General features: G+C 28.8%; 2 protein-coding genes and 2 pseudogenes across 2 annotated transcripts; 2 read left to right on the top strand and 2 right to left on the bottom strand.

Annotated features, from left to right (window-relative positions):
- Positions 1 to 8,568: 8,568 nt before the first annotated feature.
- LOC107623421 (CBL-interacting serine/threonine-protein kinase 12) lies at positions 8,569 to 10,730 on the bottom strand. The gene has a single exon (XM_016325670.3). The coding sequence runs from the start codon at positions 10,382 to 10,384 to the stop codon at positions 8,732 to 8,734; it is 1,653 nt and encodes a 550-aa protein (XP_016181156.1). The 5' UTR covers positions 10,385 to 10,730; the 3' UTR covers positions 8,569 to 8,731.
- A 2,999-nt stretch (positions 10,731 to 13,729) lies between these two features.
- On the top strand, positions 13,730 to 14,529 carry LOC107619945 (early nodulin-like protein 6). The gene is made up of 2 exons (XM_016322172.3): positions 13,730 to 13,928; positions 14,159 to 14,529. Exons 1-2 carry the CDS (start codon positions 13,730 to 13,732, stop codon positions 14,527 to 14,529), a joined length of 570 nt encoding a protein of 189 aa, XP_016177658.1.
- A 1,247-nt stretch (positions 14,530 to 15,776) lies between these two features.
- LOC107621622 (malate dehydrogenase, chloroplastic-like) lies at positions 15,777 to 16,696 on the bottom strand (annotated as a pseudogene).
- A 5,423-nt stretch (positions 16,697 to 22,119) lies between these two features.
- On the top strand, positions 22,120 to 24,573 carry LOC107619944 (uncharacterized; annotated as a pseudogene).
- Positions 24,574 to 24,793: the final 220 nt, after the last annotated feature.

Genomic DNA, 24,793 nt, shown 5'->3' with positions numbered 1-24,793 from the left:
GACAGCTAGCCATATAAAACATTTGATTCTTTCAGATTCTTTCCACTTTCAAATAATTCTCCAAATTTGATCGATTTTCTTTCCATAATTTTCAAGTATTCAATATGTACTTTGAGATGGAAAAGTTATATCTTTTATATATATAAAATAATTTTCTATAACACTTGATCCACTTGTGAATTTGAGTTGGACTTGGTACTATAAGTAAAAGTCCACCTCAAAATTAGGGTCATTTTTTTCTTTCCACCACAATCCAAAAACAGACAGCCAAATCTCATTTCTCCTTTCTCCCTCTCAACTATGTTTAATTCTGCTTCCAGAAGAATAGTCGTCGGTGAGCCAAACACCACCGTCTGGCTCTAGTGGCTCCTTCTCCATCTTTTTTCGGTTTAGTTTTCTGTTACTTTCTCTTTGTCTTCTGTCGAAGCCGCCACTGTAAGCCATTGCTATTCTGTCCTCCCCTGCGATTCTAAGGGAATATAGCTGCTATGAGTGGTTGTGGATTAGTCACTATCAGAGAGACTCAACGAAATCCACAAGCTTGAAGATCTTTGCCGCCGATGGTGGTTGCGATGGCATGAGCACTCACCATTGTTATTGGAGCACCATGCACTTCTTTCTTTCACTCTGCGAAAGTGCCGACCTCAGCGCTGTTGCTGGCTCTGTCGTCACGAAATAGCCTTAGATCTCGGCCTTTCTCATGCGTCATTCCACCAACCACCATTGGAGACTGGAGAACAAGAAAAAGGTGGGTGGTGGCTAAAGTTTCTCTCTCGTGATCCCAAACAAGCACTGCTGTCAGGAGCTTCGATGGTGTTGCCACTATAGGAGAAACGTGAGGAGAGGACCGTGATGATGTACCTCACCAAATTGCTTTCCTACAACCACCACGTACGATCTCAGTGCGATTCTTCCTGCTATAATTCTCCCTTCCACGTTGCAAGAACTCTGATCTCAGTATTGCTGCTTCTACTAGGATCTTCACCGCCCTGCACATTGTCGTCACATTTAATGACAGTCCCTTTGTTAGACGACAACAGATTTACAGTGAGTGAAGTTGCATTTTGCTTAATGAAATTCTTTAAATATTCTCAATATGTAGTCCTATTACTTCTTCTTTTTTTGGATCTATGATTTTTTAATTTTAGCAAGAATATTTCAGTTGTTGAAATTGTGTTGTTGTTTCATTATAATTATGAATTGACAATGATGATTGTTGAATTGTTGCTTACTTTGGAATTTGTGTTGATTTTTTTTGTTGCTGTTGTTGTTGAACTTTGAAATTAAAATCTGATGATTCTTTTCTTATGATGTATTGCAGTTGTTGTGGTTGATACTTCTCCAATTTCGCTCTAATTTTTTTCAAAGTTACATCTAAATCTGAAACTTCATGTTAATCAATTATTGACAGAACAGGGATAAAATCAAGTTAATAACAAAAAAAAAAAAGGTGTACTCAAAGATATCCCAAGCTAAGCTGCCGATGGATTGCGAAACCTCCATAACCAATACCATTGTAGAACTTTGCTAGATAATCTATCCGTGGCATACCTCCTGCAATTTTTAGGTCTCTAATACCTTTAAAAAATTCCAGAATTTTCAAACAGAAAGAACCCACTAATAACCATTACCACCATCAATAATAAGAATAGTCTCATACACCGAAATGTGATTTAAATTCTCTAAATCACCATTAATTTTAGATTCAAAATGAAAAATTCTTAATGAATTATTAATGAAAATATCATTTGATACGGTATTGTATCAAGGAATAGAGAAAATTAGATAGAAATTCAGAGAGAATAAAATAAAAATTTCTAAAATTAAGGTCAAGAGAAAAATTAAAAGAGTAAAGGACAAATAGGTCTCTGTCCTTATTTCCCGCGAACATTTTCGTCCTTGACCATTGAAAAATACTTTCAAGTCCCTGACGTCCTTAAAAGTTGGACGGATCAGTCCCTCCGTCCAAATGCCTCCGCCAGACTTAACAAAGAAGTCTGACGTGACTCCCGTAATGCTTGTCATACGTATGCGTCGCCTGGCACACTTCCTTCTCACGCGTACGCGTCGCCGTAAATTCAGCAAATCCTCATTTCTTTATGAATTTTTCACTTTGCAAGTTTTTTTTCTCCATTTCTTTCAAGTCATTCTTACCTTCAAAACTTTAAATCACTCAAACAAACATATCAAGGCATTGAATGAGAGAAAAGTAAATTAACTTTAGCCCTAACCCCATTACAACCCTTTAAAAGACCTCTTGATATGTGTATCCATGCATTGAATATATGTTGATTAGTAGAAGAAGAGCAAGTCTTAGAAAGCAACATTAGTAGAGAATTGAGAGAATCGACCCTCAAACACTATAGAGATTAGAGTGCAAACACTTCCGGTGAGGGTAGTTTTCTTTTTGCAAGTATATTTATACTTCATTTTGAAATTTGAATTAGTGGAATTCATAAATTATCATACTATCTTAGCCCTACTTGTTCATATATATTCTTGGAGATTGATTCATTTTTAACCAAGTAGGTAGACGCATTTTGTATATTAGTTGATGAACTACAAGAGTTTAGCATGAGGACATGCTAATGTTTAAGTGTGGAAAAGTTGATGAATCACAATTTTATGGTTTATATTGTATTGAATTTGGTGGATTTTATCAACTTTTTCACATTTATTCACTAAAATAACATGATTTTGTGAATTTCTCCTAAGTGTGCTTAATAATTGAAAACATGCTTTCTAGGCTATTAAATTGCTAAATTTAATTTACTTTTCTCCCATTCGATGCCTTGATATGTTTGTTTGAGTGATTTAAAGTTTTGAAGGAAATAATGGCTTGAAAGAAATGGAAAAAAAAAAACATGCAAAGTAAAGAATTCATGAAGAAATGAAGATTTGCTGAATTCATGGCGAAGCGTATGCATGACACACGCCTACGCGTGAGAGGAAAGTCTGCCAGGCGACGCGTACGCGTGACAAGCATTACGAGAGTCACGTCAGACTTTTCCGTTGAGTCTGATGGAGGCATTTGGACGGATGGACTGATCCATCCAACTTTTAAGAACATAGGAACTTAAAAGTATTTTTTAACGGTGAGGAACAAAAATGTTTGCAAAAAAAAAGGTCAAGAACCTTCAATTACATCATGCCTATCCACACTATTATATCATATTATTATTTATAACATAATTTTCTAATGGGACTAGGCCTAATACTAATCTTAATAATCACATTGACAAATTTGTTCATTTACATAAACTTGCCTGATAACCAATTTGAGTTGATTAAGTGGTCAATTTATTTATCCACTTAAATAAGTGTTGAAAGTTTGAATTTCGTCTGCTACATAATATATATAATTATTCTAATAATAATTAATAAATATTAATAAAAAATAAATTATAAAAAAATAATATTTTTAAAATTTGTTTTAAAATTTTTTTTTTATATTTTATAAAATAAATTCTTAAATCTAAACTCTGTGTCAAGTCACAAGTGCACGAGATGCTGAGATGTTGAAACTAAAGTTTATTTTAATGATTTATGACTACCCCACTTTTCAAAACATTCACGTGTCACTTATTAAGTAATCAGTATCGTATTAGCCTTTCTTATTTGTGTCCTTTTGTTGTTAACCGCCCAATTAAGAAACACAACTAGACCAACCTTGTCCAGTCTAGTGGACATTTTGTGCAAGATTGGTTTGGCATAAAGTAATTGTGATTAGAGTTATAAAAGAAAAAATGCACAATGGAAAATGACCCTTAGCTTTTTGCTATGAATAAATAATTAAATATTCGGCTTCAAATCCTTGGCGGACATGTTTCACATAAGATAGCTTATCACCTATATAAAGTCCAAATTTGATTCGTCCTTTTATGATAACCACCAATTTTTCCACATTCAACGCTACATAATCCAACAGTTACCTAATAAATCAAGAAATTTCTATCCACCAAGAAATAATCTAAACTGAAAAGGTCCCCCTCAAAAAGTGATGCTATCATCAGTAAACAACTCAACATAAAATTCAATATATGTCGAACTGCAAAATATTTTAATTAAGCACTCCACTATACTCAAAAAACGCGAATTTCTTCACAAAATTAACACATTAGGCCTAACATTTTCCATATTTTTGGGTTACGAATGGTTCCTTTTTTGGGTTTCTAAGAATATCCGTGCCTAAAATAATTCAGTGGTTATTCTTGAAAAAGATAAATAGTTAACCACATAATAATTTTTTTTTATCTAATATACAATCTTATCTAATATTAGTTAATATTTTCGGTATTATCGTGTCCTCACGTATGTAAGCCAGTAACTAGTTGTTTTCGGTTGAATATATAAGGTTATTATTCACATAATAGTTGAAATATATATGATTGTTTAACATTAAATTATTTAACATAATTTTAGTACGATTATATTATATGTACATTAAAATCAACTACCAAAGTCAGTCATTAATATAAAATATATATTAAAATATAAATATATATACATTAAAAATAAATTAAATTATATATGTATTTATAATGACTGATTTTAATAGTTAATTTTGGTATACAAAAAACAACTTTGATTTTAATATAATAGAGAAAATTTCACTCTCCTCTCTTGCAAGATGCTAAAATGACACTTCTCTCTCCTCTATTTTATAAATGTACATTCTCCTCCCTTCTAACTTTTAAAAAATCTCTTCTTAAATCCATTTTAAACTTTTTTTGTTAACTAACGTTAACTTTTTTCATTTTCTAAAAAAAAATAAATTATTTTTTAAAAAAATACCCATTAGCAAAAATTTTATTTTTTATTATTAAATTTTACTTACCAAAATATCTTTTAATAAATTATTTTTTTATTAATTAAATTATATTTTCAAAAAATTTAATAATCATTTTTTTTCAAAAATACCCTTTAATAATTTTTTAATTATTAAATTATAATTTTACCAAAATTTTGTTAATAATTTTTTTATATTTTACTATTAATTTTTTGATATCTATATATATTATTTTAATATTAAATAAAAAATTTTAGTAAAATTATTTTTTAACATCAATATATATTAATTGTTATATATATTAATAGTAGTAATATTTTTTTATTTAATATTAAAATAATATATATTGATATAAAAAAATTAATAGTAAAATATAAAAATAATTGTTAACAAAAATTTTGATAAAATCATAATTTAATAATTAAAAAATTATTGAATGGTAAGTATTTTAGAAAAAATAATTTAATTATTAATTTTTTAAAAAATATTTTGATAAAAATACAATTTAATCAATAAAAAAAATTATTAAAGGGTATTTTGGTAAGTAAAATTTAATGATAAAAAATAAAATTTTTGTTAATGGGTATTTTTTTAAAAAAATAATTTATTTTTTCTTAAAAATGAATAAAGTTAATATTAGTTAACATAAAAAAAATTAAAATGAATTAAAGAAGATGTTTTTTAAAAGTTAGAAGGGAAGAGAATGTACATTTATAAAATAGAAGGGAGGAGAGTATCATTTTAACATCTCGTAAGGGAGGGAAGTGGAATTTTATCAATATAATATTGTTATTATTTTCACTTACATTTTCACGTGAGGAGCCAGCTATAATATATGTTATATCCTTAGGAATTTAGATCTTCCTTCTTGTTATTTTGTGGAGGATAGCTAGTAATATAACTAATAATAGAGGAAGGGAGACACTATGAAGAGGTTTGGGTCCTTAAGGTTTGGTTCCATTTGCTACTCTAATAGAATTATCAATAATTTGAAAGCAACGGTTCAGATTGTGGACCACACATGCCTAGCTAAGGAAAGCAACAAGAAACAAGATTGATGTTAGATTACTCGAACAAGTTGAGAGAACCAATTCTGGTTCAGCTTTAGCCACCACTACTCTCTTGCATGGCATTGGCCAAAGACAACGTGTTAAATGCACCATACATATGAGATCAAATAATTATCAATGGTGGCACACTATTTGCATAGATACAGTTAATTATGTCTATTATGTAGCATTTGTTTTGAGGTACTGGGAGATTGAGATTTAATATTATGTTTGTTGATTCAGAGACTGATATTAAATTTGTTTCTATCTTTAAAATTTTAATATTTCAGTACCTCCAAAAAGTGGAGACACAGAATATTAAAATTTTTAGAAATAAAGACTGAATTTTTAATAATATTTTATACCTAAAATACACTTATTTCAATTAATTAATCTCAATTTTATCTTTTGACAAATTAAATTAGAATTTCATTCTTATTTCAATTTCTGTCTCAAACTTTATATCAAACAGAATACTAAGATTTATTTTAATTTCTGTCTCTAAATTTCCGTCTCTCAGTCTTTCAGTCTTTTAATCTTTGTCTCTCTACTAAACACTACCTTAATAAACTCTCTAGGAACAATGCACATACATACAAATTTTATAAGGAAAAAAATAACGCTAAAATTTCAGGAATTCGGATCCTCAAAGTATAAAGAAAGAACGAATATTTATGGCTATATTCATAGTAGTCCGAACACATGAAAACTATATTTAGAAGCTGTCTCAATTATTCCATAGCTTATTAGTGGCCCATACTTATTATATGACGTGCTAATTTTGGAAATTTTTTTTTAAGGATTCTTAGTGGAGGGAAATTTTTATCCTTTTGGTATTAGATAATCTCTACTGAATTTCTTCCCTTTTTGAGGACTTCGATGTGTCTAAGTACGTCTTTTTTTGTTTTTTCTTAATCTTCTCCCTACCTATTATAATAAAATAAATTTTAAAAAAATACCAACACATACATAAATTTCGGGTTGAATGGTCATGTTCTAGCTAGCTCATTAAGGCCGCCTTCGATTAAAAAATCGAATAAGATAAGATAAGATAAGATAAGATAACGTTACGAGAATAAAATACAAACGATAAAAATATAAAAAATTATTATTTTTATATTTTATTTAATAATAAATTAAATAAAAATAAAATAAATAATAAAAATTTAATTTATTCTTTTTCAGATTCAAATAACTCAAGATCAATAAAAGTGTAATAAGATTGGGTCATCTTATAGAAGCTCAATAAATTTGCAGATCTAATCCAACAAAATCATAGATTCACCGACCCAATTTGTTCATAGCACAAATTTCGTAATTTGTGATTGACTCGATTTGTAGAGCAAGCAAAACTTTGTCTTTTCATTATCTCAAATATTATTTACGAGTCAACAAATTCTGCAACCTTGGATCACCTTCCAAAGAATTAGAGAAAAACTTCTTATTACTATAAGTCTATAAGTGAGAGATATAGAAGTGATAGATAAGTTACTACTTCCTTTATAAATACTTCGTCAATTTTAGATATTTTTTTATCTCAATTCTTTTAAAACATATTAAAATTCTTGTTAATTTAACTATTAGAATTTTTTTTGTAAATATCCCACTATCATTTATTCGAAGAGATCAAACAATTTCATCACCTTAGTTAACAAATAGAAGCCTTCATTATGGACTTCACGTCTAAGTCCATGCAATTATAGGTTTAGGTATTTTATGAACACTTTTATTTTTTCTTTCACGCAAAATTAAAAAACAAATAAAATAATAAAAAAATTAATAATAAAAATTAAAAATAAATTATATTTCCATCTAGTGTCTCTATGTTTTTTTTTATATAAAAAAAACATAATAATATAATATCTCTAAATACAATATTTTTATTTATATTTTATCTATCAAACACAATTTTAGTCTTTGTGTCCGAGTTAATATTCAATTTGATAGACTTATACATGAACCTCAATTTAATCCCTAAAATTTCAATTACTTCTATTTAGTCCCAAAACTTTATGAATACTACTTCCAATGTTGGTTTTGGGTTATTTATTTGAATGTCAAAATAAAAATAATATCATCATAGAGAGTTCGTGGTATTTAGATGTTCATATTGACATTTCGTTAATATCTGTGTGTCAAAATTTCTAAAAATTAATGAATCATATTCGCAAAATTTAGAGACTAAATAGAGATAATTAAAACTTCAAAAACTAAACTAAAACTAGCATAAAAATTCAGAGAACAAATTGAGTATTATTTTTTGAGTGTCTTCGTCAACAAACTAAAAGAAGCCTAAAAATCTGCAAATGTTCTTGCTTGTTCCTTTGGTTCAGTAGAGCTGGATAATATTGCCACATACAACTTTTATATTTTTTATTTATTATATTTTTACAAAATAGGTTAAAAATAAGGGTGATATTATTTGGGGCTTTTTTATCCATTTTTTAAAAGACTTACCTTTTGGTTTTACCTATTAAAGTTAAATTTGCGAATTTATAAATCATTTCACAAATACACCCCGTATAACCAAACAACTCAGTTACACTTGCACACAATATTCTGCAGATCTCCGGCAGAGACCAAAGAGATTATCAAAGACGTGTAGCAGAGCATAGCATGTATTTTTAATAACGCAGCACAACCTTATTGAATTGGAGCAAAATAAAATAAAATAAATAAGCAAGAAGCAAAAGTAAAACAGTGTTTGTGGCATGCAAGAAGAGAGGGCCATGTAGAAATATATACTCCATTTAACTATACTTTTGAATTAGAAGATATAAATTTGATGATAGCATCACTAAAAGATGCAAACCTACTCCTGGTAATAGAGGGTGCAAAAAGAATTTAATTTATGAATTACCATACATACACAAAGACTCTGTAACGAATTAAATTAAGCCTCTGAAGCTGGAGGTCGATACTCAACAGGATCATCCAAAGCAGAAGATATCTTATTGGCAGGTTCTGAAAGCACACGCAGCAATGGGGGATGGTGATGATGATAATGAGGAGTAGAATCGCTGCTAATTCCATTGGCAGGAGAAGCAGAGCTACTAAAACTGGATGAACAGGATTCCTCCTCTTTCATCAAGTTCATCAAGCCAGGCCTCAATTCAATGTTGCAGAACCTCTCATACTCTGCTCTGTCTCCTCCTTTCTTCTTCACCTCAACCACTACAAGCTTCGGTGTCAGCTCGAATATCTCAACAGCAATCGTCAATGGACCCGTCAAACCTTCCCTTGTTCCTTCCAAGCTCACCCTGCAATCCTTCTTCCTCACCGAGAATCTAACCAAGTGTGCAATCTCCTCCAATTTCGATATAATCTTCCCAACCGGCGCCGACGTCACAAACCTGGCCTCGTCCCCTTTCTCCTCGAACAATCCAGAGAGATCGAATCCCTTGGAAAACGAAATTATGTCGAACGCATTCAAACTCGCAGGCCGAGGCAAAGGAGGATTGCTAACGCTATGTCTTCTCTTAATCTCAACCTCAGAATCAGATTCAGCGTAATCCGAAACAGAAGCGTTGTCATCGTCTCCGCAGTTACTGATATTAGAAGGATGATTACTGCTATTAATGCTATTAACATTATGATCCTCCATGATCATGTTTTCAGTATCATCGAAACTACAGAGCCTATCGTCTTCGACATAGAACTTGATTTGCTTGAAGCCTTTCTTGAACCACTTGTTCTGCATGATTTCGGGAATGGCGATCCGCGTCTCGGGCTTAGTGTCGAGGAGCCTGGTGAGGAGATTGGCGAGATCAGGGGAGAACCACCTAGGGCACCGGAATTCACCTTTGTAGATCTTCTTATACATCTGCATCACGTTCTGATCGTGAAACGGCAAGTACCCTGCCATCAAAACGAACAAAACGACACCGCAAGACCACAGATCAACTTTTGCGCCGTCGTAGCCCTTTCGACCGAGAACCTCCGGTGCCACGTAGGCCGGAGTCCCACAGAACGTGTGGAACAAACCGTCCTGGCGAATTTGATCGGAGACGGCGCTGAGGCCGAAATCGGAGACCTTAAGGTTACCGTTCTCGTCGAGGAGGAGATTCTCGGGTTTGAGGTCGCGGTGGTAGACGCCTCTCTCGTGACAGAATCCGACGGCGGAGATTAATTGCTGGAAGTACTTTCTGGCGACTTCTTCTTTGAGTCTTCCTTTTGCAACCTTGTTGAAGAGCTCGCCGCCGCGGACGTATTCCATGACGAAGTAGATTTTGGTTTTGGTTGCCATTACCTCGAAGAGCTGAACGATGTTAGGGTGGCGGACGCGCCGGAGGATTGAGATCTCGCGCTTGATGTGCGCCACCAGCCCTCCTTTTAGGATCTTCTCTTTGTCTATCACCTTTATTGCCACCCATTCTCCGGTTTTCACGTTCTTTGCGCAGTACACCTTCGCGAATGTTCCGTGACCTAGCAGTTTTCCGATCTCAAACCGACCTAGCAGGAGGTTCGATGATGACGACGACGTTGAGTCTTTTTTGTTGGGTGTTGTGGTGGTGCTCATGGGCTGCTTCGAAACCACACCCGCCATGGATGGCTAATTAGGATTTTATTCTACTTTATTGGAGCTTTCAATGTTTGGTACCGTTTTTTCTATTGAAACGAAGGAAAGAAGACACGATTTTCTTTTGTTGTGTGTGTCTAAGCGTGTTCCTCCATTGGAGGGCGTATTAGGAGAAGGTGGAAGGAAGGAAGAGAGAAGCTAAGGGTGTGTGGTTTTGATTTGTTTTTTAGGTTTTTTTTTTTTTTTTTTTCCCTTTTGTGTTTCTGTTTGTTTTCTGTGTGAATACCCCTAAAATTGATTCAAAGGTAGAGAGTAGAGACAGAAGAGCGAGGGATTATAGAGAGGAATGCTTTTATAAGGAAGAGTATATTCTACCATTAACCTTCCTTTGCTATTTCTCTCATGCTTTTATTATCTTATTATCTTATTATCTTTTTCAATTTTAAAATTTTAATACTACTGTGCTGATAATTTAATCATTGACTCAATGCCACGTAAAGGTACACCTATTTTAGTATTTTAGTTGTTATTACCTTTTTTTAGTTAGGTGGTTGTTGTTACTTATCAGTTATTTTTTTATACAAAAAGAGAATTCTATTTTACTTTAACCGGTTAATTTTGTTGGACTGAAGAAAGCAGCAAAAACCAAAATGAAAAAGAAAACAAAACTGAGGGGTACGTGTGAGCTTCTCATGAGTTTGCGCATCCAATTGTCTCACGGTCTTACTCTTACCGTTCAAAAATCATAACAAAATTAAATTGAAATTTTATGTAACTTTAGAAAAAAAAATAAGTATGCAAAACATAAAATCATAATAAAATTTGTAAAATTAATTGATTCATTTAAAATTATAATATTAAAAAAATTAATAATTAAAAAAGTAAATGAAATATATAAAATATAAAATTATAATAAAATTTAAATTATAAAATTATAAAATTTAATATAAATTTTATAAAATTAATTGACTCATTTAAATCGTAATATCAAAAATTTTAAGAATTAAATTAAAAATCTAACTATTATAATCATAGACACTACTTAAAACTGTTATCATCTTGAATTATTTTTACGTGAGCAAATTTTTTATTTTATTGAAATTATTTTTCTATTTTATTAACTTTTAAGTTTAAAATAAAAATAATAATAGAATAATATCGAAGTAAAATATAATTAATTGAGTACGACAAAGTCTTTACTTGTTTCAAAATTTTAAAAATTTTACAAAAATATTATAACATTAAAAATTAGTTAATTTTTAAATCAGTTATTATATTTTATGTATAAATATATTATTATTTAATTTATTTTTAATATATATTTTATATAAATAATTAATTTAATAACTAATTTTTTATATATATTTAGCATAGATAAAATATTTATCCTATGATGTACCATTGTTTCGAATAATAACATGTGGTGTGCAAATATTATGGTGACACTCTTCATAGTGTAAGACAAACAAACAGGGAATAAAATCACATAAGGTATTCACGGTCAAATCTCTGGTTATTAAACTGTTAGGATTATTTTTTAAAACCGTTTTAAAAAAGGTATTGATGTTGATTAATCTGACTGACTAACCTGAACTGTTGACAGCGCAACATCTGCCTGTGAAATCCTATCCAACGGCTATTTCCTTCTATTTGGTGTACCGACACGTTTGACTCCGTGACACGTGGAAATTTCTTATATTGCATGTGATGAGAACTTAATTAATTTAATAAAGTCTATTTGAAATTTTCAAATACGAGTTGCGTGCAGGTTCAACAAGGCCTCCATATATTTTGGAATTTTGGGTTTCATAATCGTATTTCCTCTCCTTTGATACGAATTTGGAAAACTATTAATTTGATGTTATTGAATGTAACTATATCATATTAGATAATATTATATATTAGATATTAGATTTTTATATATTTTGGAATTTTGGGTTTCATAATCGTATTTCCTCTCCTTTGATACGAATTTGGAAAACTATTAATTTGATGTTATTGAATGTAACTATATCATATTAGATAATATTATATATTAGATATTAGATTTTATTCTCTTAAAAAAAGACTCGCTCTATATCATCATATTATAGAAGCAATAATAATATATCATTCAACATTTATCATCCACAAAATAGCAATAATAAGGATATTATAATTTTCAGCTACGCATTCAAACAGGCTTACCAGAATTTAAGAGAGAGATCACATATACCAGAATTTTATTCAGTGATACGTTCAATCAATAATGTAATTTTATGCAGGAAATCGTGCAAATTTTTTCATAGTTTAGCTCTATTGTAAGATTTAATGAAAAAAAAAAATCATGTTTTAAGTTATTTAAACTGTAATATTAATAATTTGATAAACTAAAAGAGAGAAAAAGAGTAAAAGTTGAAAAAAGAAAAAAAAATAAATTATTTTTATTTTAAAATTTATAAATAAATAAAAATTAAAAAACTATTTAATAGTTAATTTTATGTATTTTTATATATTTTATTATAATTAATTATTATTAATATTAAATTAATAAAAAAATAATCGAAGTATATTTAAAAAAGTATAAATAACTCTTAAGAAGGATACTCACAAATATTCTTTTTCTTTTGTTTTTTTTTTTTTTTTGAATTTCCAACTATATAGTATACACAATACAGATTACATAAATTTCAAAATAATCATGAAGTCTAATGAACAAGCTTATGGAATAATGAGTCATTTGACAAAACCAAAAGTAAATAAAACACTATTCTTGATACCCGAAGATGAAACTATTTTACAAGTTGTTAATGTTAACATCGCTGAAGATGTTGTATATATATATATATATATTATATATAGTCCCCCGTACGTTAAAAGTTTATTTATACTTCTCTAAAAATTATATATGTACTTGCTTTTTTGGACGAAAAATTCTATACGAACTTAATACTAATAGTTAATAAGAAGATATTTTTAATTATCAAGCTAGAGTTATTTTGTGTTATTATCTGTACTTTTATAATAATAATAATAATAATAATAATAATAATAATTATTATTATTATTATTATTATTATTATTACTATTATTATTATTATTATTAACTTTAAAAATATTTGACGACAATACACTAATAATAATTGTTAATTAAGGAAAAAACTACCTGAGAGAATTGTATTGCTAATTTTACTCGAGTTTTGAAAATCAGTTAAGCAAATGTAGGAAGTAATGAAATTCAAAGGAAGTGCTCCTAATTACTCTCCCAAATCTTCGCTAACAAACGTGCTTTTACTTTCTTCTTATAAGTCCAAACCTGAACAACTAATTTTCTTTTAAAAAACTCACACCACGCACTAAAGCTCCCTATAGAGAGATCCAAAATCAGCAAATATGGACAATCGATTCAGAAGTTGTTCATTATTATTTTCGGTTTCCTTGATTATTATATTGTGTGTGCCGTCAAGAGTGAATTGTACTGAGTTTGAAGTTGGGGGTCACAATGGCTGGGTTGTTCCTAAGTCAAGAAACAACGATCAAATGTATAATCAATGGGCATCCCAAAACAGATTCAAAGTTGATGACACTCTTCGTAAGTATCCTCATTATTTCAATAACTTATATGTTTTTTTTAATTATGATTTACAAAAATGTTATATGTACATTAAGATCAACTACTAAAATTAAGATTAGCTACTAAAATTAACGACTAATGTATTTGTATATAAATATATATGTGATTTAATTTATTTTTATTGTGTATTTTTTATTTAACATATATTTTATGTAGTTTAATTTTGGGATATGATTGTTTGTACACAGGTTTCAAGTATTCTAAAGATTCGGTGTTGGTGGTGAGTGAAGAGGAGTATGAAAGCTGCAGATCCACGAAGCCAATGTTCTTCTCTAACAATGGTGACACTGTCTTTAAATTTGAGCATCCTGGAGTGTACTACTTCATTAGCGGGGTTAGCGGCCACTGTGTCAGAGGACAGAAAATGATTGTCAAGGTTTTGGCCGAACATAATCCAAAGCCAGAGCCACTATATTCACACTCACCGGCACCGGCACCAGCATTTACATCTGCACCTTCTCCTTCTCATCATTCTCGTGCGGGAAGATCAATTCCTCTCCTCAGCATAACCAACTTGTCGCTCTTTCTTATCTTACTTGTTCTCGTGCTTTTTGTTTGATTTTTTTTTGTTGTATTTTTGTCTTATCTATCCGTATGATTAGCAGTAATTACAATGAGTTTTTAGGCGCTTAATTTTAATTTGTAGTAATTACAATTAGTTTCTACTTTCTAGGCGTTTAATTTTAATTTATTGTTGGGGTCTTAGGCTATTTAGTTTTTTTTTTTTTTTTTCAGTTGCTTGAGAGAATGGTTGTTCATTATATATTTATTAAGGTCATTCAGATGAGATATTTAAAATAATTTTTTTAAAAAATAAAAGTTATTTTTTTAATAATTAAAATTTAATACATATAATTAATTAAATAGTATTATTTTGTCAAAATTAAATCATACAAATTGATTTAGATAAATATTTAAAAATGACTAAAATATTCTTATTATAAAAAATAACTAAAATATTCTTATTTATATATATTAATATTAGTTTTAAAAATTTTAAATCATAACCCTTTTTTCTATATATATATATATATATTAATATAAAATTTTTATTTTATATTAATATTATTTTTTATATTTAAAATATTATAATTATTTTTTATAAAAAAATATTAATTTAAACCAGTTAAAAATTTGATTTATTGATTATCAAATCGATTTGTTTAATCTAATTATAATAAATTCATAATTAATTATAGTAGGAGTACATAAGAGTACATAAGATTAATCATTAAATAATTTTTTTTCAATATCACAGCTGAAATAAAAAGTTTATCATCAAGAGTAAAGTGAAACTATGAAAGGCAAACTCTAAGATGCAAATAGTAGAAGAAAAAGAAAAATCAACCTTTCTCTAATATATTAAATTTGTATTCCTTCCAAAGGTTTTAATACTGAACATAAGAAAAGAAAAGAAAAGAAAAGAAAAGAAAAAATTATAAATTAATGAGTAGAATTACAAGATTACTGTTGAGAAGGATGTTTATCTGCCAACTCCAATGTAACAGCAATAAATCAATGGTCTTATTATTATTGCCAAATGATTTTCTGCACATTTACTGTTTTGACTGAAATATCTGAGCATAGCCCTTATAAAAATTTTAATTGACTTAATATTAATCACTAGCCTTCAAGTTGATCAAAGTAAGCATAACTTTTTGAAATATGTCTCCCAGCCTCTATTCAAAAACACAATGAGAAATTAAAGCTTACCAATTTTACATGATAACAATGATATATTTTGATATTTCTGACAAAAAACTAGAGTACCAATTTTACATGATAACAATGATATATTTTGATATTTCTGACAAAAAAAACTAGAGTACAGTTCAGTAACAGGAATGGAAACTCATTCCCTATCTACCAATAGGACTGGAAGCAGAATTGATAGTATGAAAAATTTTGCATCCATAATACCTTGAAAAACAACCTTTTGATTTTCTATTCTAAGGGACAACAGATAAGTGCTTCCAAAGCCTTCTGCTCATATTCAGTCAACCCTTGGAGATCAGATGGAATCAAAGACTCAACTCCTTTCTGGCAGAGTTTGACCCTTGAAGCAAAAAATGGAAGCTCAGTCAGGTCTGATTGTACAAACGAGCACTCATACACGTCCCCATCTCCATCTAGAGCACGAAGAGACGACTCAAGGAATCTAGCAGCCGCATATGCCATAGACAGAGTAGCAGATCCGGCACCAGCCTTTGCTTCAACAACTTCTGAATCCTAACAGTTAACTCTTCAATCTCTTCGTCAGTGAAACTCGCGGAGGGCTTTGTCTTCGACAGCAGGGGAAGTATGGTAATCCCAGCATGGCCCCCAACAACAGGGACATCATCATCAATCAGCTTCAGGTTCTTCCTCTGAGCAACAAATGTGTTTGCCCTGACAACATCCAAGGTAGTAACACCAAAGAGCTTCTTAGGATCATACACACCCTTCTACTTCAGAACCTCGGCCGCAATAGGCACCGTGGAGTTCACCGGATTACTGATGATGTGAATAAAAGCACCGGGGCAATTATCGGCCACCGCCGAAACCAAATGAGGAAAATGAGATCTGAGAGCTTACCTGGGAATCGGAGTGAAGAAAGTGAAAGTTGAGACTGTAATTTTAAGAAGGAAGCTGGGGTTTGGAATTTCCGCCTATGGTTCTTTCTTCGTGCTTAACGATATCGGATTCTTGGCTAGTAGTATGGTATGCAATATATATATATACACCATGTTTCGTCACCAACCACAAAAAATGCTATTTTCAAAAGTATTATTCTATGATGCTAGTAGTCATTCAAAATTCACGTGTGGGTGTGGGCGTGTCTCGTGTCGTGTCATATCCTGTGTCCTTGTACGAATAATACTAAAGTCATTCAAAATTATTCTAAATATCGCTCTAGTAGTCTTTTCTTTTACAGTTTTCTCCAAGATATCTTCTCCCTCGAGAAAATCCATCTTGGCTGATTGTACGTGACCACGATCATAGAAATGGACAATTTTAAAGAAACACTAGAACAATCCATAGAAACAATAATAATATATTATTCAACATCTATCATATATGAAATAACAATAATAAAGATATTGTAATTTTCAGCTATGCATTCAAACTGTGATATTAGAAAAAAATGTTTGATGATTAATGTTGTGTATTCTTTATGTATTCTTATTATAATTAATTATTATTAATATTAAATTAATAAAAAAATAATTTAAATAACATTTAAAAAAATATAAATAATTCTTAAAAAAGTACTCACAAATTTTTTTTTAGTTTTTTTTTTTAAATTTCTAATCAGATAATATACACAATATAGATTATATAAATTTTAAAATAATCATAAAGCCTCATGAACCAAAATTATGGAACAATGAGTCATTTGACAAAACCAAAAGTGAATTCTTAGCCAACCGAACTATATAACAAAATTATAAAGGATACACACTCTTTTTTTATCTGTATGTTAACTATGAGGATACGCAAAGTGAAGAAATTAAAAATCTCCCTACAGAGGAATGTATATATTTAATTTTGCGTTTTTAATAATCAAAAACCTATGACTAATTAATATTAACTAGGGTTATAAATTTATCCATGCTCCTTATAAAATAGCCGAAAAATAATTTGCCTTTTACATTTTTTTTTTATTTTCTCTCAACAAAATATATCTGATTCTGAATAAACGATCACTAGTCATAATTATTTAGAGCATTTTATATGATTGATCTATTAATCTTGTCACAAGGAAGTTGTGGCAATGCAATTTAGAAAGTCAACTTTGTGGTCGGTGATGATTAAATCACACACAATCATATAAAGAGATCTTATTATATGTATATTACTCCTACATTGAGTTAAAGTTAACAGAAGCTTTTTGGTTTAATTCATTATCAACCAGCTATTGTAAAAAATACTTAAATTAATTCATTTTGTAATACATCACGTGAAGACTCAAGCCAAGAGTATTACATTGTAATTACTTGTGAGCTATAGAGTATAAACTCATAGGAAAACTTAATAGGGATACTAAAGCCTTATGAACTTGGTGAGTGCCTAAGACGGTGGATGAGTGCTGTATTGGGATAATTGGGTCATGGAGCTGGACATATACATTGAGTTCCTCATATTAATTATGTGGTGTTTCCTATTAGTTTAGCATAGATAGGTATGATGTGTTTGGGTTTTAATTAGCTTAGCTTAGCTTAGTTTATGATGTGGTATTCCCTATTAACTTATGATGTGTTTGGTTTCTTTTTGTTAGATTAGCTTATTTTATTATTTTAAGAATGATAAAATTAAGAAAAGAAACAGAAGAAATGGAAGGAAATAAAAAAAGAAAATTAACATGCCTGCTTAGTTATTACTTATTAGTAATGTCATCCAAGTTTCATCTCATATATGAAACATGTTCCAAGTATCTATTTATTTTTATTATATAAAAATTATATTTTTATCATTTGATGATGGAGCTGATGTGGTATGTTTTTAAAAATATTTTTTAATTTATTTTTTTTAACTCATTAATTAAGTTATTATGATGAACTAATTATATCAACTAATTGATTTGATTAGATATTTAAATATCATATAATTTATTATAATTTATATAAATTTTATTTGGTAGTATTTTTTAATTTATTTATTTTAATATTCTGTTAGTATTTTTAATTTATTTCTTTTAATTTATTGAACCAAATTTATTGTGTGTACTAATTAATTAATTTGATTAATTTATTAGTCATTAAAATAATAAATCTATGAATGAAATAGACAACGAGATATTTTTAACTAATAATTAAATCAAATCAAATCATATATATTGAACTAAATTCAAATCATATGAATTAAGGACTAAATTAAAATAAGATAATTTCTTACTTATTCAAGTTGAGTACAATAAATACAAATTAATTTTGTTAGATAATCATAGTTGTCTAGTCTACTATATATAGATAGTCACACAAAATTATAAGAATCTTGATTTTTATTGCCCTTACTATTTCAACTCTTCTTTTACTTCTTCTTATTTTTCTTTGTATAATTTCTTTTTATGTATAAATATACCCAAAATGAGAAAGTACAGATGAAGGTTTTATTGATTGTTTGTTTGGTGAATATATCTTAATTTAGGCATTCTACTATTGTGGATGGAAGTTGACCGGTAACAATTTAAAGTGGCCAATGTATTTTTTTATAGTATTAAATAAAAAAAATATTTATTAAAATGAATATACCTATTATAATAATTTTTTTTAATTGTTATATTTTTATGTTAGTTGACCTGTGACGAATTTATTTTTTAGAATGACAACAAATTATATTTTTTTCGAATGTTATCGCTTAAAAAAGAGAGTGATAGTACGAGTCAATAATGTGTGAATATTGTTCCTAAAAATGTTAAAAGAGATTATGAGTCTACATTTTTGTAAAGATTTATTGTTCAATAAAACAAACAACTTTCATATGATTTAATTTATATGAATAGCAAACTTTCTTTTTTAGTCAAAAATGCTATAAAAGCTTTCCAATGTGCAAATAATAGATTTTGCATAACCTTCTTGATGAGATGCATGATAATAGTCAAATTCTTGAATTTATGCATTTGTAAGAATAAAAGTAAACATGTATTAGTGGTTAAAAATTGGTGAAATTCTCCATCATTTGTTTTTTGGATATCATTAAATTTCCATTGTCACAAAAAAAAATATACAAGGAATATCTTATTGGACTAAAGAGAGCAGGTCAAATCAATTTCTTATATTTGGAAAATATGAGCAGTAGTCCATAGAATATATTATTTTTTGTTAAAAATTTGCATGAATCCATTTAGTTTATATGAAAATATCATTCACAGAGGTATTTTAAAATAAATAAAAAGCTGTTCCAAAAAATGTATCATTCATGGAAAAGTAGAGAAGAATCTTAAGATAAATTTTTTGAAGACATAAGATAATAAAATAGATTGATTTTAATATAATTAGAAGTTAAATTTAATAATTTAAATAAGTACCACTAATTATGTTAAAAAAATAATTTTGTAATAATAATATGATTTACATATTAATTTTTCGAATAAATTCATTTCAAAATGTAGAACTTAGATTCAATTATGCTAAAATTTTAAAGGTAATATAGAATTTGACAATAAAATTAACATTCATTAAGAAAATAAATTTATTTATGACTATTTTCTAATTATAAATAATAACAAGACTTATGAAAAAATATTAATATCATCATTCTTATTAATTAAATTATAATATTAGGTAGTTGATAGTTTCATAAACAAAAATTATTAAATAATTATGTAAAAATTAGCAACGAACAAACAATAAGAATTCAGAAAAAATCTATTATATAATACCAATTTTATAATTAAAATATGTCACATATTATATTCTCAAATATTCTATTTATTATCTATTCTATTATATAAAAATCAGGTTTTTAATTTGCACTTAATGATAGAGTTGACGTGACATGCTTATGAGAGTGTTTAGCGATTTGTTTCTTTTAACTCATTAAATACAATTTATTATGATAAATTAACTATATCAACTAATTAATTTGATTAGATATTTAAATATCACATAATTTATTATAATTTATATCAATTTGATTTGGAAGTATTTTTTAATTTATTTCTTTAATGTTCTGTTAGTATTTTCTAATTTAGGTTTAATTACTCTGTTGATCTCTATAGTTTTGCAAAATTTTTAATTAGCTCCCTATATTTTTTTTCTTTTAATTGGGTCCCTGCACTAATTTTTTTTTTCAATTAGGCCCCTCTTAGTAGTAATTGGCTTAATTTTATAAGGACTCTACTAAAAAAAATTGGTGCAGGGACCAAAATAAAAGAAAAAAAATGTAGGGACCTAATTAAAAAAAATTTTGGTGCAAGGATTCAGTTAAAAGAAAAAAATACAAGGACCTAATTAAAAATTTCGCGAAACTATAAGGGCCAACAGAATAATTAAACCTTTAATTTATTAAACCAAATTAGTTATACTAATTATCTGTATTAATTAATTAATTAGATTAATTAATTAATTCATTAAAATAATAAATCTATGAATACAGTAGGTTCAAGATGTTTTTTACTAATAATTACATCAAATCTAATCATATATATTGAGCAAAATTTAAATCATGTGAATTAAGGACTAGACTAAAATAACATGATTTTTTACTTATTCAAATTGAATGTAATAAATAAAATTAATTTTGTTAGATAATCATGGTCTTCTGGTCTTCTGTATATAGATAGTCATACAAAATTATAAAAATTATTATTTTTATCACTTTTGCTATTTCAACTATTTTTTTTATGTATAAATGTACTCAAAATGAGAAGGTATGAATGAGTGTTTCATTAATTATTTGTTTGACAAATATTATAGTCTGAAAATGTCTCAATTTAGGCATTTTACCGTTGTCGATGGAAGTTGAACCTGTAGTAATTAAGGGTGACCATGATATATTTTATAGTATTACATAGAAAAATATTTTTAGAATGAATATACCCGTTGTAATTAATTTTCTTTATCAATTTGTTATCTTTTAACTAACAAACAATAACCATGTATGTTGAATATATTATTTTTATCAAAAACTATACATAATTGATTGATAATTCTATATATAAAAATACTCATGTGGACTCAGTGGCGGAGCTTCACCCAGACAACGGGGGGCCATGGCCCCCCAAACTTTTTATAAAAAAATTAGTAATACTTCATCAAAAATAAAAAATAGTTCAATTGATTTAAATGCTTTCTTAATAGTTCAATTGGTTTAAATGCTTTCTTATAACTTAAAGTATCCAAGTTCAATTCCCATATCATACATTTATTGTATAATAATTTTTAGTGAGTGGGCCTTTGTTAACTTCGCCTTTGCTTTGCTTCTCTATTCAACAAGCAGGTATTTTTTATTTATTTAATTTAATATTATTTTATATTTTATTATTTATTTAATTTAATTTTTTATATGATAAAAATATTATAATATTTAATAAGTATTGATATTATTGCATTTTGATAAATTGATAAAAAAATTTTAATAAATATTATAAATTTTAATATTTATCCTTCTAACTTTTTTTTTTATATATTTTACAAAATATATATTCAAATTTTTATACAAAATAATGATGAAAAATCAAAGAATTGATACATTTTTTAAGAAGAAGGCTAATATTCAAGAAGGGGAACATATAACTTCTACAACATCAACACCTGTAGATAGTTCTTCTACTATAATGAATCACGAAGAAAGTGAGATACAACCTTCAAAAGTTCAAAGAGTTGCATCTGATGAGTTTGACCTTAATTCTTTGGAACGAGACCCTGAAAAACGGCTTCAAATTTGGCAATATCACCCAAACCAGAGAGATGAGGTTAGACGAGCTTATCTTAAATAGGGTCCATATCGAAAGCATCTTGACAATTATCCTCTATCTGGTACGAAGCATCCAAGACGATTTCAATATGCTTGGTTTGGTATTTTTCCTTCATGGTTAGAGTATTCACCTTCTGAAGATGCTACATATTGTTTATTTTGTTATTTGGTTAGCAAAAAACCCAGTGGACGTAATGGGTCAGATATTTTTATTAGTAAAGGGTTTAGAAATTGGAAAAAAGTTAATGATGGAAAGAATTGTGCTTTTCTTAAATATATTGTAGATCTTTGCTCACCACACATTAATGCAGTTGGAGCATGTCTAGATTTATTGAATCAGGCAAGTCACGTCCAAAATGTAATTGAGGATCATACTTCTGAGAAAATTCAAAAGAATCGATTCCGTCTAAAATCCTCCATTGATGCAACTCGTTGGCTTACATTTCAAGCTTGTGCTTTCAGAGGCCATGATGAGACTCCAGAATAAAAAAATCGAGGTAATTTTCTTGAAATGATAAAACTCATAGCATCTTACAATGATGAAGTTGCAAGAACTGTGTTAGAAAATGCTCCATATAATGCTAAATATACTTCACATCAAATTCAAAAAGAAATCTTGCATATACTCTCAAACAAGGTGAGAAAGCATATTTGTGAAGAAATTGGAGATTCTAAGTTTTGCATTGTAGTAGATGAAGCTCGTGATGAATCCAAAAGAGAACAAATGGCACTTGTTTTGAGATTTGTTGATATACATAGTTTTATTCAAGAGCGTTTTCTTGATCTTGTACATGTCAAAGATACTACATCATTAACTCTAAAACAAGAATTGTGCGGCCTTCTTTCTCGACATGGTCTTGATGTCTCTAATATTCGTGGTCAAGGATATGATGACGCCAGCAACATGAGAGGAGAATGGAATGGGTTACAAGCATTATTCTTAAAAGATTGTCCTTATGCTTACTATATCCACTGTTTTGCTGACCAATTACAACTTGTATTAGTTGCTGCATCAAGAGAAGTTATTCCTGTGCATCAGTTTTTTTCAAAATTGACTTTCATCGTCAACATCATTTGTTCTTCTAGTAAGCGACATGATGAGTTACATGCTACCAAGACAGATGAAATTGTCCATTTATTAGAGATTGATGAACTTGAAACTGGTAAAGGGGCAAATCAAATTGGTACTTTGAAACGAGCAGGTGATACTCGATGGAGTTCTCATTTCTCTTCTGTTTGCAGTTTGATAAATATGTATGGTGCAACATTGACTGTTTTACAAAAGATTATTGTTGATGGATCAACTTATTCTCAGCGTGGTGATGCAGATAGTGCTTACAATACCATGACCTCATTTGAGTTTGTATTGATCTTGCATTTGATGAAAGATATGATGGGAATAACTGATATTCTTTGTCAAGCTTTACAAAAGCAGTCTCAAGACATAGTTAATGCTGTGCAACTAGTTCATTCGACAAAAACATTTATCCAAAGCATGAGAGATGACAGATGGGAGGAATTATTAAAAAATGTGAAATCATTTTGTGAGCAACATGATATTCTAATTCCTGATTTAACTGCTTCTTATGTTGCAAGGCAAGGACGCTCGCGTCACCAAAAAGATCATATTACAGTTGAGCATTATTTTAGAGTGGAGATATTTTTAGTCACAATTGATAAGCAATTACAAGAGTTAAATAGCAGATTTAATGATCAAGCAATGAATCTACTAAGTCTGAGCTCTACTCTCATGCCTAAGGATGCTTACAAAAATTTTGACATTACTAAGATTTCTACTCTTGTTGATAGCTACTATCCCGAAGACTTTACTGAACAAGAGAAGATTAATTTGCCTTTTCAGCTTCAGCATTTTATTCTTGATGTTCGTCAGCATCCAGAAATGAAGAATTTGTCAACTATTCATGAACTATGTAGATGTTTAGCAGAAACAAAAAAGTCAAAAGTGTATTACTTGATTGATAGATTGATTCGTCTGATATTAACTCTTCCAGTTTCTACAGCTACTACAGAGCGATCATTTTCAGCAATGAAAATAATAAAGACAAGGTTAAGAAACAAGATGGAGGACGACTTTCTTGCGGATAGTTTGGTTATTTACATTGAGAAAGAAATTGCTGAAAAGTTTAGTTCTAACTCAATTATTGAAGATTTTAAGTCATTAAAAATTCGAAGAGTACCATTATAAACTATTTTATATTTTTTATCTGTAGAATTATTTATTTATTATCTTATTAGTAACAACCTTAAAGAATAATTATATTTATAAATTTTATTTTGATATAAATATTATTATTAAATTTTTATGTTAAATTTCCGGCCCCCCAAAATTTTGGTTCAAGCTCTGCCACTGCATGTGGTAATTAAATATCGTATTGTTATCTCGCTAAAGTTAATTCTCCTATGAT

Source organism: Arachis ipaensis, chromosome B10 (assembly GCF_059453495.1).
Source record: "Arachis ipaensis isolate K30076 ecotype BB chromosome B10, ASM5945349v1, whole genome shotgun sequence".
In the NCBI taxonomy this organism is placed as follows: domain Eukaryota; kingdom Viridiplantae; phylum Streptophyta; class Magnoliopsida; order Fabales; family Fabaceae; genus Arachis; species Arachis ipaensis.
Note: the sequence above shows the minus strand (reverse complement) of the source record. Positions and strands in the feature narration are given on the sequence as shown.

What these genes read in the sequence shown, in the direction of transcription:
- LOC107623421 (XM_016325670.3), bottom strand. Translation starts at nt 10,384, where the DNA reads ATGGCGGGTGTGGTTTCGAAGCAGCCCATGAGCACCACCACAACACCC.
- LOC107619945 (XM_016322172.3), top strand. Translation starts at nt 13,730, where the DNA reads ATGGACAATCGATTCAGAAGTTGTTCATTATTATTTTCGGTTTCCTTG. An exon ending in CAAAGTTGATGACACTCTTC is followed by an intron (nt 13,929 to 14,158) that starts GTAAGTATCCTC and finishes GTTTGTACACAG; the next exon opens with GTTTCAAGTATTCTAAAGAT.